Here is a 16,067-nt window from a genome sequence, read left to right on the forward strand (position 1 = left end):
ACATGAGATAATTTTTATTGAGCTATAATTGTTGATTTTTTTCAGTATTTATAATTTTGTTATATAGAATAATTCATGTATATTATAAAAGCCAAAGGAAACAAACCTGTTGAGCACATTTTAAGTTGATTGTTGTTGATTCTGCTTTATCGAGGCAACCGTTACATGTATAGCCACAGGTGTCTGCATCTGGTAAGTAGTAATAGAGGAAAAACATAAACCTCTCCTACTTAAAGGTGTAGACCACTGTGATTATATCATCCTCAATACTCCAGGAGATATATTCACTTTTGCTCTCTGAACCCCAGAATATGTGGCAAAATCAAAGACACACAACTAGCTATTTGATTGGTGTCGGGAACAAAACACAACCAATCACTAAGCTAGTGCATTTCTTTTGAGGATCACATAAGCATGACAATGAACTTCATAGCCAGTCAATTTATTGGTATGGCGACCTTTAGATTCATTTGTATGGCGACCTTGAGATTTGTTTGTTTGGTGACCTTTAGATTCATTTGTATGACGACCTTGAGATTCTTTTGCATGGTGACCTCAAGGTTTGTTTGTGTGCCGACCAGGAGATTCGTTTTTATGTGACCTCAAGATTTGTTTGATGTGTTTTAAAGGATCACACTTATCTGTGTGTTTATCAAAAAGAGAGCAGTGACTGTCCATGGTTGCAGAGAGTGAAAGTGAAACTAGCCCCCGAAGTATAGAGGATGTAGATAGTATAGAGGACTCCTCCAGTCTCCCCAACTTACAATCATTTCTATTTTGTGGAATATTTATTATAAGATTAACACACAAAGAGAGTTTGTTGTAAATTTGAACATCATACTATTTCTATCACTTTTTTTTTCTTCCTTGAATCCAAGACATGATTAACTTTTTGAACCATAATGTTTTGTTTTCTTAGATAATAGAACGATATGTATTAAACTAGAAACCTTTCATATACCAGTTAGTTGTCACATAGGTCATCTTTTCTCTGAAGTGTCTGATTTTTCATGCAATCCAAATGCTTTTCTTTTATTATTCTGTTTCCATGGGAAAAGATCCATTAAAACTTTTCCAAGATTTGAAGTGTAAAGTTTAGCTCTGCATAGTTAAGGATTAATATTTTAGCTAAAAATCAATGCATAACTGTATTTTAATTTTAAAACCTCCATCAGTGTAACAAAGACTTATACAAAATAAGAATGTATGCTGATGGAAAATTGGTGTGATGTTCCTGAAACAAAAGTTCTAAGAGTGAAATTGTAAAAGTTTGCAATGGATATTCAGAATGTGATCTGTCTTTGAAAACTGAATTGGATATCTTTCATCTTTTGTGTGTGAATCAGGTCTTGCCAGTTACAAACAAGGCAGCTCTCATTCAGGTAGGGATAATATTTCAGTCTCTGTAAATAGTCATGTCTTGTCAACAAATATTGTCAAAGAGAATTTGATCTAAACATAATCATTAATGTTTCACATGAACGGACCATTTTCAGAGATTGAAACTACTGGTTTATACTCCTTTGATGTTATGTAGTGTTGGCGTTGTTCTGATGAATTATTTAATGTCTATTTTCTACTATGATATATGTCCCAGACCTTATTTATGGGGCGTCTATACGTAATATATTTCACGTTTGAAAATAGATACATGTAAACACCTGTGATGTCATAGCCTCCTCTTCAGATAGTTCGAATTAATGAATAATGGTCAGTGTAAAAACCAGATGGACAATAAAAGTATAATGAATGGTTTTGATTATTTGCCTTATTTTTAGCTCACCTTGTCCGAAGGAACAAGGTGAGCTTATGCCATACCTAGGCGTCCGTCCGTCCATCAACAATTAACTTATTTGACTTCTTCTTCATAACCGCTGATCAGAATTTGAACAAATTTGGTCAGAAACATCCCTATGGGTAGGGGACTCAAAATTGTACAAATGATGGGACTGACCCCCTGGGGGCCTCTGGGGCAGCCCTAAAAGGGGTCAATTTGGCACTATTGATATAAACGACGACTTCTCTGAAACCAAGAAATGGCTATTTCTCATATTTGCCTGGTAGCATCACTATGGGGTGGGGATTCAAATTGTACAAATGATTGGGCTGACCCCCCAGGGGCCTGAGAGGTGGGGCCAAAAAGGGTCATAGATAGCTCTCATATTTGACAAGTAGTATCCTTTTCGGGTAGGGATTCAAAATTGTACAAAAACAGCAAAAATGGGTCAATTTGGCGAAATTGACAAACAACTTTTTCTCTGAACCTAAGCAATGAATATCGCTCATATTTGCCTGGTAGCATCCCTATGGGATGGGGATTCAAAATTGTACAAATGGTAGGGCTGACCCCCCCCGACCCCCCCCCCCCCCCCCCCCAGGGGCCTGAGGGGCGGGGCCAAAAGTGGTCAATTTGTTTAAACTTTTTCTCTGAAACGAAGCCATAGATATCACTCACATTTGTATGGTAGCATGGTTATGAGGTAGGGATTGAAAATTGTACAAATGTTGGGGTTGACCTGGGCCACCAGAGGACTAAGGGGTGGGGCGAAAAGGAGTCAATTGGTTTTAACAACTTCTTTTCTGAAACTAAGCAATGGATATCTCTCACATTTGTGTGGTAGCATCCCTATGGAGTTTCACCAAAAGTCAATTTCATTTCATGGATTAATGCACTTTTTGGCATTTTTAGGATTAAAATAAAAACAATGTACATGTATATATAAAATTCCTATAATATGTATTGACATAGCAATACCAGCGACAAATAGACTTGAGCATCATTCTAGTTTCATATCTCATGAAACCAGGTGAGCGATACAGGCCCTCTGGGCCTCTTGTTTCCAATAACTCCAAGAAACATCTGTTGGTACCATGCTCTAAAAGGATATGGCCAAGGCGGTTTCTTCAATGATCTAAATGCTTTCAAGAAGTACATAGATCCGTCTCTTCATCAAGATAGATTCCTACTAACAGCCACAGGCGCTTGCATAGATAATGAGATTTAAAAAAAAAAAGATATCAGTGGTATGTGTAATACAGTACTTTACAGAGTACACATACCACTGTCATATAAAAAAAAAATGAAAATCACATTTTCTATGCAAGCGCCTGTGCTAACAGCCCGGGCCGTCATAGCTGCTGTTGCCCCGGAATATTAATAGAATGTTGTCAATTTCAGTAGGTCTGCGAGCCTTATTCCTATATTCTCGAGCCACACGTACAAAGTATGTTGTGTTACGAGATGTAAAACATAAAATGCATTACGAACAATGAAGATTATAAATCATTTAATTGCATTTGTTAGAAGTCAAATACTCAGATAATACATTTCGTGCATTTAACTACTGTGGGTTTGTTTTGTTTTTTTTTAGCTCGCCGGTTACGAGTACATTGGAAAGACTATAACAAAGACCCTCTATCAGAATATCGTCCGTCTGTCGTCCAGAGATATACGTTTTCGCAGCTACGAATATATGCTAATGACATGAAATATTTGACATTACATATAAATTTGATGAGATTACTTTTGATTTTAAACAACTCCGTAAATGTTAATCTATCTTTTTTCACTGATATTTTATACCCGTATAACTCCTGACCCCCAGGATGTCGTCTGTGATACATAAAGTTATCATTGAAGGTCTAAGGTGAAGTAATAATTTTCATTTCAAAATATTTTATTCAATCAAGCATTTGAATTAATTTACATACGATATTTCATAATAGAGATAGAATTTAGATATAGAAATGGATTGGACAACAGGCTGAGCCTATACAGGTCATTTCCGTACTTTCGTTATCATAAATATTATAAATAATCTTAGTGGTATAGTTGTATTTCTAATCATGTAACGATATACAGTTGTATATATATAAAATGTTATATATTTATTGGAGGAAAAGAAAGATCATAATTGAGGGGAACGTTTTGCTTTATAATAGAAAAGATAATTGATTGAAGAGAAAGTATAACAGAGAAGAGAAAAGGTCAATAAAAAAGAAGTAATAATCCGGATGTCTATATATAGCTAGGTTGAATGAATTTAAATAAAACCTGATTATATGTCCACCGGAAAGTTGATAAACTGGTCATGATTTTCAAAAACGTTGCGTCGAGAAGAATAGACATTCCTCAATCGTCAGAACTTTATTAACCATTTCACGTGCAAACCTAGTCCGAATTTTCTGACGACCTTATAATTACTATATGGCCATATTAAGATTATTTTTGTAAAACTAGTGACATACAATGTATACAAATGTCTCCATATCTGCACTCTCTATTTGCCCTTATGTCTACGTAGTGGCCCCTGGCCTTTCCACAATCCTTTGCGGTCGCTCGGTTCCGTCTTCTCATGACGCCTTATTGGAGAAAACTTGAAAATCAGACACATAATTATCAATAATTTCTATTTGAAATCATCGACAAGATCCAATGATGTGTTTTAATTTTATTAATATCAAAGTGCAGAAGTGTCATCAAGATGAATATTATTATATCAAAATTTGCTGTCAAAGTGTTTGTATTTTGAGTATGAAAGTCAAGCACACCACAGGGAAGATCGGCGGGAATCTCCAATTTTCGAAAAGTCCCTATGAATGTTCGACAATACGGATATTATTGACAACAATGTGCATGATCAGAGACATATATACATCTGTATATATGTCTCTGGCATGATCAATAAGACTATATCCCATAAGTATGATAGTTTTTGGATATAGTAACATTCGTAGTGGCCTAAATTTAAAATTGACGACGTTTTGGTCTGACGTAATGGCGGATTAACCAGAACATGTCGAATAAGTTCCATTACATCCACACATACGCAAAGCCCGATTTACAATAATTATGCCCGCGTGCGTTTGATATGGGACAAGGCGCTCTCGATAAGGGATATGCTTGTATTGAGTGGTCACGAATAAAGGGAGCCACCACTTGTACGGGAAAATAGCGATGTTACTTATCTCTCTCTCTATATGACTGTATATATACACAGTCCTATTAGTCTACTACATACATATTTATTGGTAATGACAATTGTTTTATAGTCTATCTTGTAGGCTATATCAAAGTCAGCCTCGCGTCTGTTCATAAGAATATCAGCGTGGCATGTAGCCCAAGTTTCCAATGGCCCTGAAAGATACAGGGGTGAATAGATCGACTTTAGCAAGTCTACAATATACATGGTTAAGTTAGAGTTATCGTTCTTCCCTCAACGAGATTTCAACGTGATTTCCTGGTAAATCATATGAGCAAAGATGGCAGACATAGACTATCAGCCTTCGAAGCCTTCCTCGAAGCTTTCGGGGGTTTCCCTGTACCCCGTGTATGCGATTGTCTATGTTTTAGCATTTTCAGCTATTATTGTAATAGGTAAGTTCGATATAACTGCACGTCCATTTGCTGTTGACCGTCATTGAATTGCTGACATGGCAGTGCCCTTGGGTGTTGTTGACAAATGTTCACGAGACTGGTGACGAAGGAATGCATCTGATCTGACTTAAACACCGCTTCTTTTATCAGTCACTGTCTATATTCTATATCGTGGTTATCCAGTATAAAGTTTGGAAGGAAACTGCATTGTAACTACTGATGTCGTTAACATTTGTGACATAAAAAAGGGGTTTATAGTTAACTTGACAATCATATATTGATCAAAATATGGTAACTGGGGGGGAATCTAAATTGAATCAAACGTATTCATGTACTCATGCTACGTGTACACGTAGCACCATTACGCATAAAGTAGTTGAACATGCATGTACAGAACATGTTCAGTCGTTTTAAAGCCTCTCTATGTTTTCGTAATTTATATAACATATTAATTATGACAAAATTACAAAAACATGTTGATTGAATCATATAGCTAGAGTATAGAATATACAGTACTGTACAGTAATGATGATATAATGAGAGAAACAATGTAATTCATCATTATTGCAATGAAAACCAGAACACTACCCACTGATTACAGGGACTCTCTTATGTGGTGCTCCACTCTCTAAAACCCGAAGATGTCATGCATGCATGTGTAGCGGAACTGGACCGGGTCGATCATCGGCGACCAGGTAGCTACACATGCATGCACAAACTAGCTAGTTAGTTTCGAAGAAGGCAGACTGGCAATAAAATCCATGCATCAGAAAACCAGAGACGATCATTCAAACTTGTTGCTGTCGTAAAAGCAAAAAAAAAGGAATGGGTAAAATCACAAGTCAATATATGAGCTTTTAATGACAGTTCACGAGTCTTCACAGCGTTTGGTAGATAAACCCATACTTTCTGTTTGTGGTCCAGGGAGGTTGCTGGCATGTGCAGCGTTGGTTCATGGTCTGTTTTTAGATGATTTACTTTATTAAACTTTATTTTTGAATGGTTGACCTGAGCAGATTTAAATGGAAATTAAATGATTGGGGATGATGAAGTCTAACTTGAACGAAAACATAGAGAGGGCAGGCTTTATTACCCAAAATGTGCTCCATATACATCTAGCACACAAACTGTAAGGATGCTGATCGATGTTGACCTTTGCTAATCCGGTGCAGTTATCCGGAGCTTCTCTCTTCACACTGGTTTATTAGGTGTTCTAATCTACCATATATAAGATCTAGATAAACTCTCTAAAACTACTGAGTAATTACATTCAATAGACTACCAAAACTAATGTGCACAGCTGTACAACAACAGTGCCTATATTCCATTTAAACATATAGAAATAGCAAAGCTAGAGCTAGTTCATTTGAAATTCATGATCTTACTTTGCATTGATGATCAGCCGATTTGCAACACTGTACATCATTCAACATTGTATTTAGATTTAACAATTTTATAATCAAAATTACTGCATACATCAAGTTTGTCATATTATGAAAACACTAAATTCTTCTATTTATAAAACTAATCGATGCTTGTAAATTGTGTACATGTGATATTCATCAACATCTAATAACTAATAATGCATATATCCATTATAGGTGTAGTATGTTGAAGTCAGGGGCTGCGGTGGCCGAGTGGTTAAGGTGTACAGACACTTTATCACTAGCCCTCCACCTCTGGGTTGCAAGTTCGAAACCTACGTGGGGCAGTTGCAAGGTACTGACCATAGGCCGGTGTTTTTTTTTTCGGGTACTCAGGCGCCCTTTCTTCCACCTCCAAAACATGGCACGTCTTTAAATGACCCTGGCTGTTAATAGGACGTTACACAAAAACAAACCAAATAAAACCAAAGTGTTAAAGTCAGTCATTGCCCTTCTGCGGAAAACATTCTTTTTCATTGTTTTTATTAATTTTTTTTTTTTTTGCAGCCTTTTATTATATGCTAACAGGGAAAGGAACAAGATTTGATATTGGATGGTAAGCATGTTACATTATTATGATAAAATTATTTTGAAAATATATAACTTTTGATAATACATATTATGATATGATTGCAATATGCTATGATGTACTTTTGAATTTTTCATAATGCTGCCATGATATTTATAATGATTTGAAATTGGTTCTTGTAGGTTTCTGGAAAGCACGTCTCCATTTATGTGGGCGAGTATAGGAATAGGCCTGTCTATTTCCTTGTCAGTGGTTGGAGCAGCCTGGTAAGTTATCAACCTGTCTGGCATATTCTCAATTCTTGGCAGTTACTCTAGGTGTAACATGGGGATTTTAAATTACAGCAGATATATTTTAGACTAAACCTACTACTGCAGTTACAGATCTGCATATTACCACTTAAAACAAGTAAACTGTGTTCAGTATTGAGATTATTCGTAGTCTGTTGTATTATAATTTTGTTAGTTTTTCATAGGAATACTTGGTTTCAGACATCCTTCAAGTCAATTATGTAATATTCTGGGTATGAGGATTCCCAGATTGAAATTTAAATGCTTACTCTGTTGCCTTCTTTTCTATCATGATTATATTTGATCATTATATGTAAATGGTACTGAAAATTGTGTTAAATAAGTGTGTGAGTATTGTTATAGGCAAAACTAAATTATCAAATTACCACAAAATCTTAAAAATATATTTTTCTAGAGAAAAATGTTGAATTGCTTTACAACAAATCTTTGCAGGGGAATTTTTACGACTGGAGCCAGCATCCTTGGAGGTGGAGTGAAGGCCCCTCGTATCAAAACAAAAAATCTGATCAGCATCATCTTCTGTGAAGCTGTCGCTATCTATGGCATCATCATGGCTATTGTCATCGCAAACCAGCTGGGTGTAAGTTGATTGCAATTATCTGTTTTAGACTACCGAGAAATCTATCTCATGTTTATAAAGTTTGGCTTTTTTGGGCGGATATTTTAGTATATGTACTTGATATTTCCATTCATTCATTTGGTTTCTTTAAGAAAACTTACAGCTGTACTTAAAATACCATTATATTTTTGATTGAATAGTGGCATAGTTTTTGTAGGAAGAGGGTCAAAATCTGTTCTAAATTTCCAATTTATGTTCTGATTAGTCAAAATTTTGAAAATTTTCTGGACTTATACATGTACTTAGATAAATATAGTATAGTAGATCTATATTTGATCTATATACAGAAACAGGATGAAATACTGGACAGTTTGATGTTAAGGAAAAAAAATGGTTTCAAGACAGAATATGTATTTCAGTAACTGTATGAATTACCGTATTTGACCTAATAAGGGCGCCTGCCCTAATAAGGGCGCCACTACCTTTTTTCAAGCAAATAAATCTTTGACTGAGTGTCAAAATGGTGTTCAAAAGTAATAATTCATGTGAAATATTTTGCTACTTTATGTGTTCAATTTTCTTCAGCAAATTAAGTAACTGGAACACAAGTTTTGGCCACATTTTGTGTATTCCTACAGGCTACAGATGACATGTCAGTGCAAAGAGCACCCAAAACTAAACACACATACAAATAATAACTTACCATCATTATTTGAAGGTAAAGTAAAGACTTCATTCTTGTTGATAAATAACTTTTGTTCAGAACAGAAAGCTAGTAAAAGACATTGTAAATCAATTATTAGGTCAAAGAAAACGATGTCTGATATGATCTGGGAAATCACATGTTTCTATAAATAGAACACAAAAGAGTTCCAGTTGAACATAAATGGTGGAACACACGTTCTCTGGTCTAAAGATCAGCTGGCATGGTTTACAAGTTTGCAGGAGTATTCAAGTGGTGTTTAAGCTTAATATATGATAATGATTAGATATCTTCATCTGGAATATTTTTATGACTGAATATTTTACCGTTTCCACAACCTTGGGTATTCTGCTATAAGGTATAGTCTGTTTCATAAAACTTCAGAATAACTAATCTTAATAAGGGCTGTCAATTACCCGCGCCCTGCGCCCTTATTAGGTCAAATACGGTACATGTACTTGTTTTCTTTAATTCACTCCTTAAATTTGGAAAACATATAAATTTCATAGCTGATTTTCTACATTTCAGAGTTATGACCCACTAACTGCATCGGAAACTGTAATTAGGGATTCCCATTATGCAGGTAAGGTCAGACTGTCAACAATGAAAATATAATTTCTACATTGATCAAGTGTGGTCATAAGATTATAGCATTCTGTATAATCCATTATACACTATTATCGTGTTAGTTTGTTGTTTCATTCATAATCTTTTGTTTTTGATTTGTTCACTGTATATGATGTTAGCCCGAGTTTTCTCTGGCCCTGTCACCATGTCTGGTGTAGGGCCAAAGCGCACTGCTATATGAAAATGTGGAATTATCCGACACCGTGACATAACACCTACCTTACATGTTTGGATAAATGAGATATTTATTTACCCCGAGAACACCCATTTAGTCATATCTAGCTAACCACCCGAATCGGAACGCAATGGACCGAAAAGACCACATATGGTTTATTGTTTTTTTTCTTCTTGCATAGTTTAAATTAAGAAAACTAAGTTTATTATTTCCCCAAACCTGTTATATTAAATTCAAAAATGCGGACGGAATAAAACAGCTAGATTGGACTAAATTGGTGTTCTGGGGTAAATAAATATCTCATTTATATATATAAATCCATCTATGTAAGGAAGGTGTTATGTCACGCCCGATTTTATTAGCCCACCATCATCAGATGGTGGGCTATTCAAATCGCCCTGCGTCCGTGGTCCGTCGTCCGTCCGTCCGTCCCGTCCGTCCGTCCGTAAACAATTCTTGTTATCGCTATTTCTCAGAAAGTACTGAAGGGATCTTTCTCAAACTTCATATGTAGGTTCCCCTTGGTGCCTAGTTATGCATATTGCATTTTGAGACCAATCAGAAAACAACATGGCCGACAGGCAGCCATCTTGGATTTTGACAATTGAAGTTTGTTATCGCTAATTCTCAGAAAGCACTGAAGGGATCTTTCTCAAATTTCATATATAGGTTCCTCTTGGTGCCTAGTTATGCATATTGCATTTTGAGACTAATCGGAAAACAACATGGCCGACAGGCAGCCATCTTGGATTTTGACAATTGAAATTTGTTATCGCTAATTCTCAGAAAGCACTGAAGGGATCTTTCTCAAATTTCAAATATAGGTTCCCCTTGGTGCCTAGTTATGCATATTGCATTTTGAGACCAATCGGAAAACAACATGGCCGACAGGCAGCCATCTTGGATTTTGACAATTGAAGTTTGTTATCGCTATTTCGTAGAAAGTACTGAAGGGATTTTTCTCAAATTTCATATGTAGGTTTCCCTTGATGCTTAGTTATGCATATTGCATTTTGAGACTAATCGGAAAACAACATGGCCGACAGGCAGCCATCTTGGATTTTGACAATTGGAAGTTTGTTATCGCTATTTCTAAGAAAATAATAAAGGGATCTTCCTCAAATTTCATATGTAGGTTCCCCTTGGTGTCTAGTTATGCATATTGCATTTTTGAGACCAATCGGAAAACAACATGGCTGACAGGTAGCCATCTTGGATTTAGACAATTGAAGTTTGTTATCGCTATTTCTAAGAAAGTATTGAAGGGATCTTCCTGAAATTTCATATGTAGGTTCCCCTCGATTTCTAGTTTTGCATATTGCATTTTGAGACTAATCGGAAAACAACATGGCCGACAGGCAGCCATCTTGGATTTCGAAAATTGAAACTTGTTATCGCTATTTCTAAGAAACTGATGAAGGGATCTTCCTGAAATTTCATATGTAGGTTCCCCTCGATGTCTAGTTATGCATATTGCATTTTGAGACCAATCGAAAAACAACATGGCCGACAGGTAGCCATCTTGGATTTTGACAATTGAAGTTTGTTATCGCTATTTCTAAGATAGTATTGAAGGGATCTTCCTGAAATTTCATATGTAGGTTCCCCTTGGTGCCTAGTTATGCATATTGTATTTTGAGACTAATCGGAAAACAACATGGCCGACAGGCAGCCATCTTGGATTTCGAAAATTGAAACTTGTTATCGCTATTTCTAAGAAACTGATGAAGGGATCTTCCTGAAATTTCATATGTAGGTTCCCCTCGATGTCTAGTTTTGCATATTGCATTTTGAGACCAATCGGAAAACAACATGGCCGACAGGCAGCCATCTTGGATTTTGACAATTGAAGCTTGTTATCACTATTTCTAAGATAGTATTGAAGGGATCTTTTTGAAATTTCATATGTAGGTTCCCCTTGGTGCCTAGTTATGCATATTGCATTTTGAGACAAATCGGAAAACAACATGGCCGACAGGCAGCCATCTTGGATTTTGACAATTGAAGTTTGTTATCGCTATTTCTCAGAAAGTACTGAAGGAATCTTTCTCAAATTCCATGTATAGGTCCCCCTTGGTGCCTAAATCTTAAATTTTATATATAGGTTGCCCTTGTTTGAAAAGTACTAGAGGCTTCTTCTGAATTTACACAGATTAGTAAGACTTAGAAGAAGAGAAAAGTAGGGAAAAGATCAATCTGACATGGAACCTATGAAGAACATTCAATGGTGGGCGCCAAGATCCCTCTGGGATCTCTTGTTGTATTTGCACCAAATTCTCAGCAACATCATACATATGTAGGGCCCCTGACTGATTCCATCTGGATAACAAGAAGAATTTATATAAGTTGATATTACTTGTGTCCAATTGTTGAAAAATGAAAAGGTGTTAAGGTTGTATATACCAGGAATATATCCCTGTTTTAGGTTTCCAGATGTTTGCTGCTGGCCTCACAGTGGGTTTATCCAACATTGCCTGTGGAATTAGTGTTGGAATAGTTGGATCTGGTGCTGCTTTAGCCGACGCCCAAAATGGCAGTCTCTTTGTGAAACTTCTCATTATAGAAATCTTTGCCACAGCTATTGGTCTCTTTGGAATCATTGTTGCAATCTTGCAGGTAAGTACTTTACAATAAAGTAAAATAATAGTACAAAAATGTATTGTTTTCTGTTTTGAAATTTTATACAATTTTGCTACTGAAGAGGTCAATAGGTATACACCCTCCCTATTATTGAGTTTATGATGGTTTTAAATTCATAAAAATGTTTGACCTTTGAATTTATATGTCATATTTTGGATTTGAATAAATGATGCAATGAATTTAGAAAGCTTTAAAAAAGTGTGTTTGATGTGTTTAACTGTAATATTTCTTTTTTCTTAAATCAGCTTTTTCAAGTTAAATTATTATACACTTATTTATTGTCCTTATAGATCACTGGAGTGAAGATGGGATCAGATTAAAGTTTGCCCCGGACCATTCATATTGTGGTATTTGTTGATAGAGACAGGACATTTTCTCACCTCTAAGAGTAACCAAGATGGCTTCCAGCCTGGCTCATTCTGAAGTTGTGTCTAGAAGTGAAAGAGTTAGATAGAATTACCTACAGATTCCAGTACAGATAATGTAAATGTGATACGTTTCTTCCAGTGATGTTGTCACCAGTAATCACTCCTATATCTATATATATATATGATGAGCAAAATTTCATTTAATTTTCATTAGAAACCAGTAGCTAGACTACACAAATGACCAAAAGGGTAAAAAAAAGTTTCATGATTTTGTCCAATATATTAGTCAAACAGTCCATATATAATGTTAGATGCACAGTATATCATGGAAATATAACATGAATGTTTCTGCATTAAATGAATCAGATCTATACTTTTGAAAATAATTAATTTGTTTAATAAGTTAAAAGAGAAACAGATGATAAATTTGACCTATTTTATCTAGCCACCCTTAACAAATGTATTTTCCCTTTGCCTAATGTAGTTGGCAGATGGTAATTTTAATGTCAAATGAAATGTCTCAGTCATGGAGTGTGTAGTTCTGTAACAGCACTTCTATGTATTAGCTTAAAAATAAGGAAGAGAAAATAGATGGAGATTTATAGGGGCTGGACACAAAAACATACATGAGGTGTATATATATACAATAGTATTGTCTGTCCAGTAACCGTAGTGGCAGTAAATTCATATAAGGGTGTTAGGGGCAGTGCCCCCTACAGCTTCTTGGGTGATCTTAAATAAAGTGATATAAATCAGTTAAGATCTGTACCCTGTTGCAGTAAAATATCTACCCAATGGGAGGAATCCAGGTTTGCCAAACAGGAACCACCCATGGAAGTGATTTGATTTAAACAGTTCTATATGATGACAGGCTACATTTTCTCCAGCACCCACCATATATAAAGGCTACATTTTCTCCAGCACCCACCATATATAAAGGATTTCTTTATTTTTTGGCTTCCTCCTGTTGGATACATATTTTACTGGAATATCCCTAATTGGTGTTATAATGTATTGGCACTATGATAATGTATGATCCATGTCAAACTGAAGAAATCCTGGGGGACACATTTCATTGATAAGTTGTAGATTTATATTCAGATTAATATATAATGTATTGTAAATATTTTACATTTAATTGTGTTTCAATTATCATGTCTCAATATTTACCAATGTGATAGTGATTATGTCAAATGTTTTGTTCTAAAAATATTTTCTTGATTCATGTATTATTTCATTTAATAACTCTATGGCCCGAAATACGAAGGCTAACACTCTGTAAAGTTGTCAGTGGAGTCTATTACCTACAAGTACTGAGGGAGCATTTCCATTAGTCAATTTGTCATTCCAAGGAAATGAAAATCTTGAACTGTTCAATCATTAAACATGATGCTGTAATCTGTAGATTTTATACAGCAAACTTAACATACTTACATTTAAGTTGTTTATGTAGGAATGTAAATGATTTGATTCCTGTTTTAAAAAAATAAATGAAATTGTAAGTAAGGGCTATTCCAGTAACTATATCTACCCTAAGGGAGGAGTATATTAACTGGAATAGCCCTAAAGTTTTCCATAGCTTCCATTAACCAAGATATTTCAGTGTTAACAATTTAAATGGAATAGTTGTAGGGCAAAGCTGATAATTATATACATCCATGTTAATTGGAAGAGAGGATTTTGACATTTCATCATTTTACTTTGCTGACATTCCATTCTGCTCCACATTTTTTCAATGTTGATTTGAATTCTTTCATTGAGCGGTGTTGATTGAGGTAATAAAATGATATGTATGGAAATCTATGATATTAAAAAACAGAACACAAGAAATACCTAATGATTATTTACCCATGGAAAAATGATAGTATAAATCAAATGATCAATAATGTAGCTATTCAAATTGGGTTGAAAATAATTCTTTAATTAAATCTTGTGTTCGATTCACATTGTACATTGAACAAATTGTGCTAGCAGGGAGTGGTTGTTGGAGGGAAGAGTAACATAGGTTTGAAAGAAGAATACATGTGGTTGCTTAATTATTTATCATACAATATGTGATTATTTATATATTATAATTATGGTGCATGGTAGGGAAACTACTGACTGGACCATGTCTTTGGCAGACAGCTGTTTTAGAAAGTAAAAGTAAATATCGAATTGGTGTTCGTATCTTATTGGTTTTCTAAGCTCATTAAACTTGAGAAAAGAATTTCTGTCATGATATTGTCCTATAGATAGTTCTAAAATCCCACATCAAAATAACTTTTTAAAAGTAGATTCATTTTGTTGTTAATGTTGTAAGGTAGTAACGGAAATGTATTACTAGAATTACTTAAAGCTGACTGGAAAAATTGAATTGAAGAAAGCTAGAAATCATTTGAGAAATTATATTGCGCTTGTCAAAATGCTGATACTGCCAAATATAATGGGAAAGAGTTGATATAGCAAAGTACACGTAGCTTAAGATTGATTGCTACTGTGTGTTATAAATTATGATATTGAGTGTCGACATTAATTCAGGGTGCAGGTATCAGCAAATGCAGTACAGGGTGTGTCGATGATCATGTAACATCATTGAATATTATATATATACAATGTTATAAAATAATAACTATACATTGACGTAAATTAAAGCTGATTCTCTCGAAGAAAAGATAACTGTTTTGTGGATGTTGCAAATGCGCATTTAAAGGATCATAACTTCGAAGTTAACAAGTACATAAACTGGGTATATGCTACTGCTGGTTATGATTTCAGAATTGTTTTTTTTTGTTAAAAATTTTCATCTGAGAACATATTCTGTTACTGCGAACAAAGCAAGTAAAACCGATCTTGATTGTAAATTTGGTTTTGAATTGAATTGTGTTAAAACAGAAATATTTTAATTTAAAAACTAATTACGTTTATCTTTTAACAGATCGATATGTTAGATACATGCTATACATGTAATTTTTGTAAGAGTTAACTCCCCTGTAATTCTGAATGACTGTAAACTTGATGAATAAAATATTGATGTAACAGTAATGTTGATTTCAAATCTAGTCAAATTCAGTAGTTTAATGTGAATCATGATAAAAGTTAAAAAGAAAATGTTATAGTTAGTCAAATTCTAATTATGATGGAGTCACAGTCACTAGACATGGGAGTGAAATGTTCTGTAATAGCCGATATACAGTATGTTAGTAATACATGTAGTTGTTAGTATTTAGTGCATATGATCAATGTCATTGAATAAACATGGTATAACATATTGGCCATTTGTTTTATTTGTTTCACATAATTCTCATTCACATGATTACACAAATTCTAAAATTGAAAGATAAATACTTTTTTAAGATTTCATTTTTATCATTT

General features: G+C 34.7%; 1 protein-coding gene across 1 annotated transcript; it reads left to right on the plus strand.

The window, feature by feature from the left end:
• The first annotated feature begins 5,237 nt into the window (after positions 1-5,237).
• LOC117329273 (V-type proton ATPase 21 kDa proteolipid subunit-like) lies at positions 5,238-15,961 on the plus strand. The gene is made up of 7 exons (XM_033887136.1): positions 5,238-5,377; positions 7,309-7,357; positions 7,513-7,596; positions 8,074-8,221; positions 9,432-9,486; positions 12,131-12,321; positions 12,636-15,961. The coding sequence occupies exons 1-7, from the start codon at positions 5,263-5,265 to the stop codon at positions 12,663-12,665; spliced, it is 672 nt and encodes a 223-aa protein (XP_033743027.1). The 5' UTR covers positions 5,238-5,262; the 3' UTR covers positions 12,666-15,961.
• The last annotated feature ends 106 nt before the right edge of the window (positions 15,962-16,067 follow it).

The sequence above is a fragment of the Pecten maximus genome, chromosome 6 (genome assembly GCF_902652985.1).
Source record: "Pecten maximus chromosome 6, xPecMax1.1, whole genome shotgun sequence".
Taxonomy (NCBI): domain Eukaryota; kingdom Metazoa; phylum Mollusca; class Bivalvia; order Pectinida; family Pectinidae; genus Pecten; species Pecten maximus.

Coding starts and splice junctions, on each gene's coding strand:
- LOC117329273 (XM_033887136.1), top strand. CDS start 5,263: ATGGCAGACATAGACTATCAGCCTTCGAAGCCTTCCTCGAAGCTTTCG. Junction 5,378..7,308: donor TTCAGCTATTATTGTAATAG/GTAAGTTCGATA, acceptor TTTTTTTTGCAG/CCTTTTATTATATGCTAACA. Junction 12,322..12,635: donor TCATTGTTGCAATCTTGCAG/GTAAGTACTTTA, acceptor TTGTCCTTATAG/ATCACTGGAGTGAAGATGGG.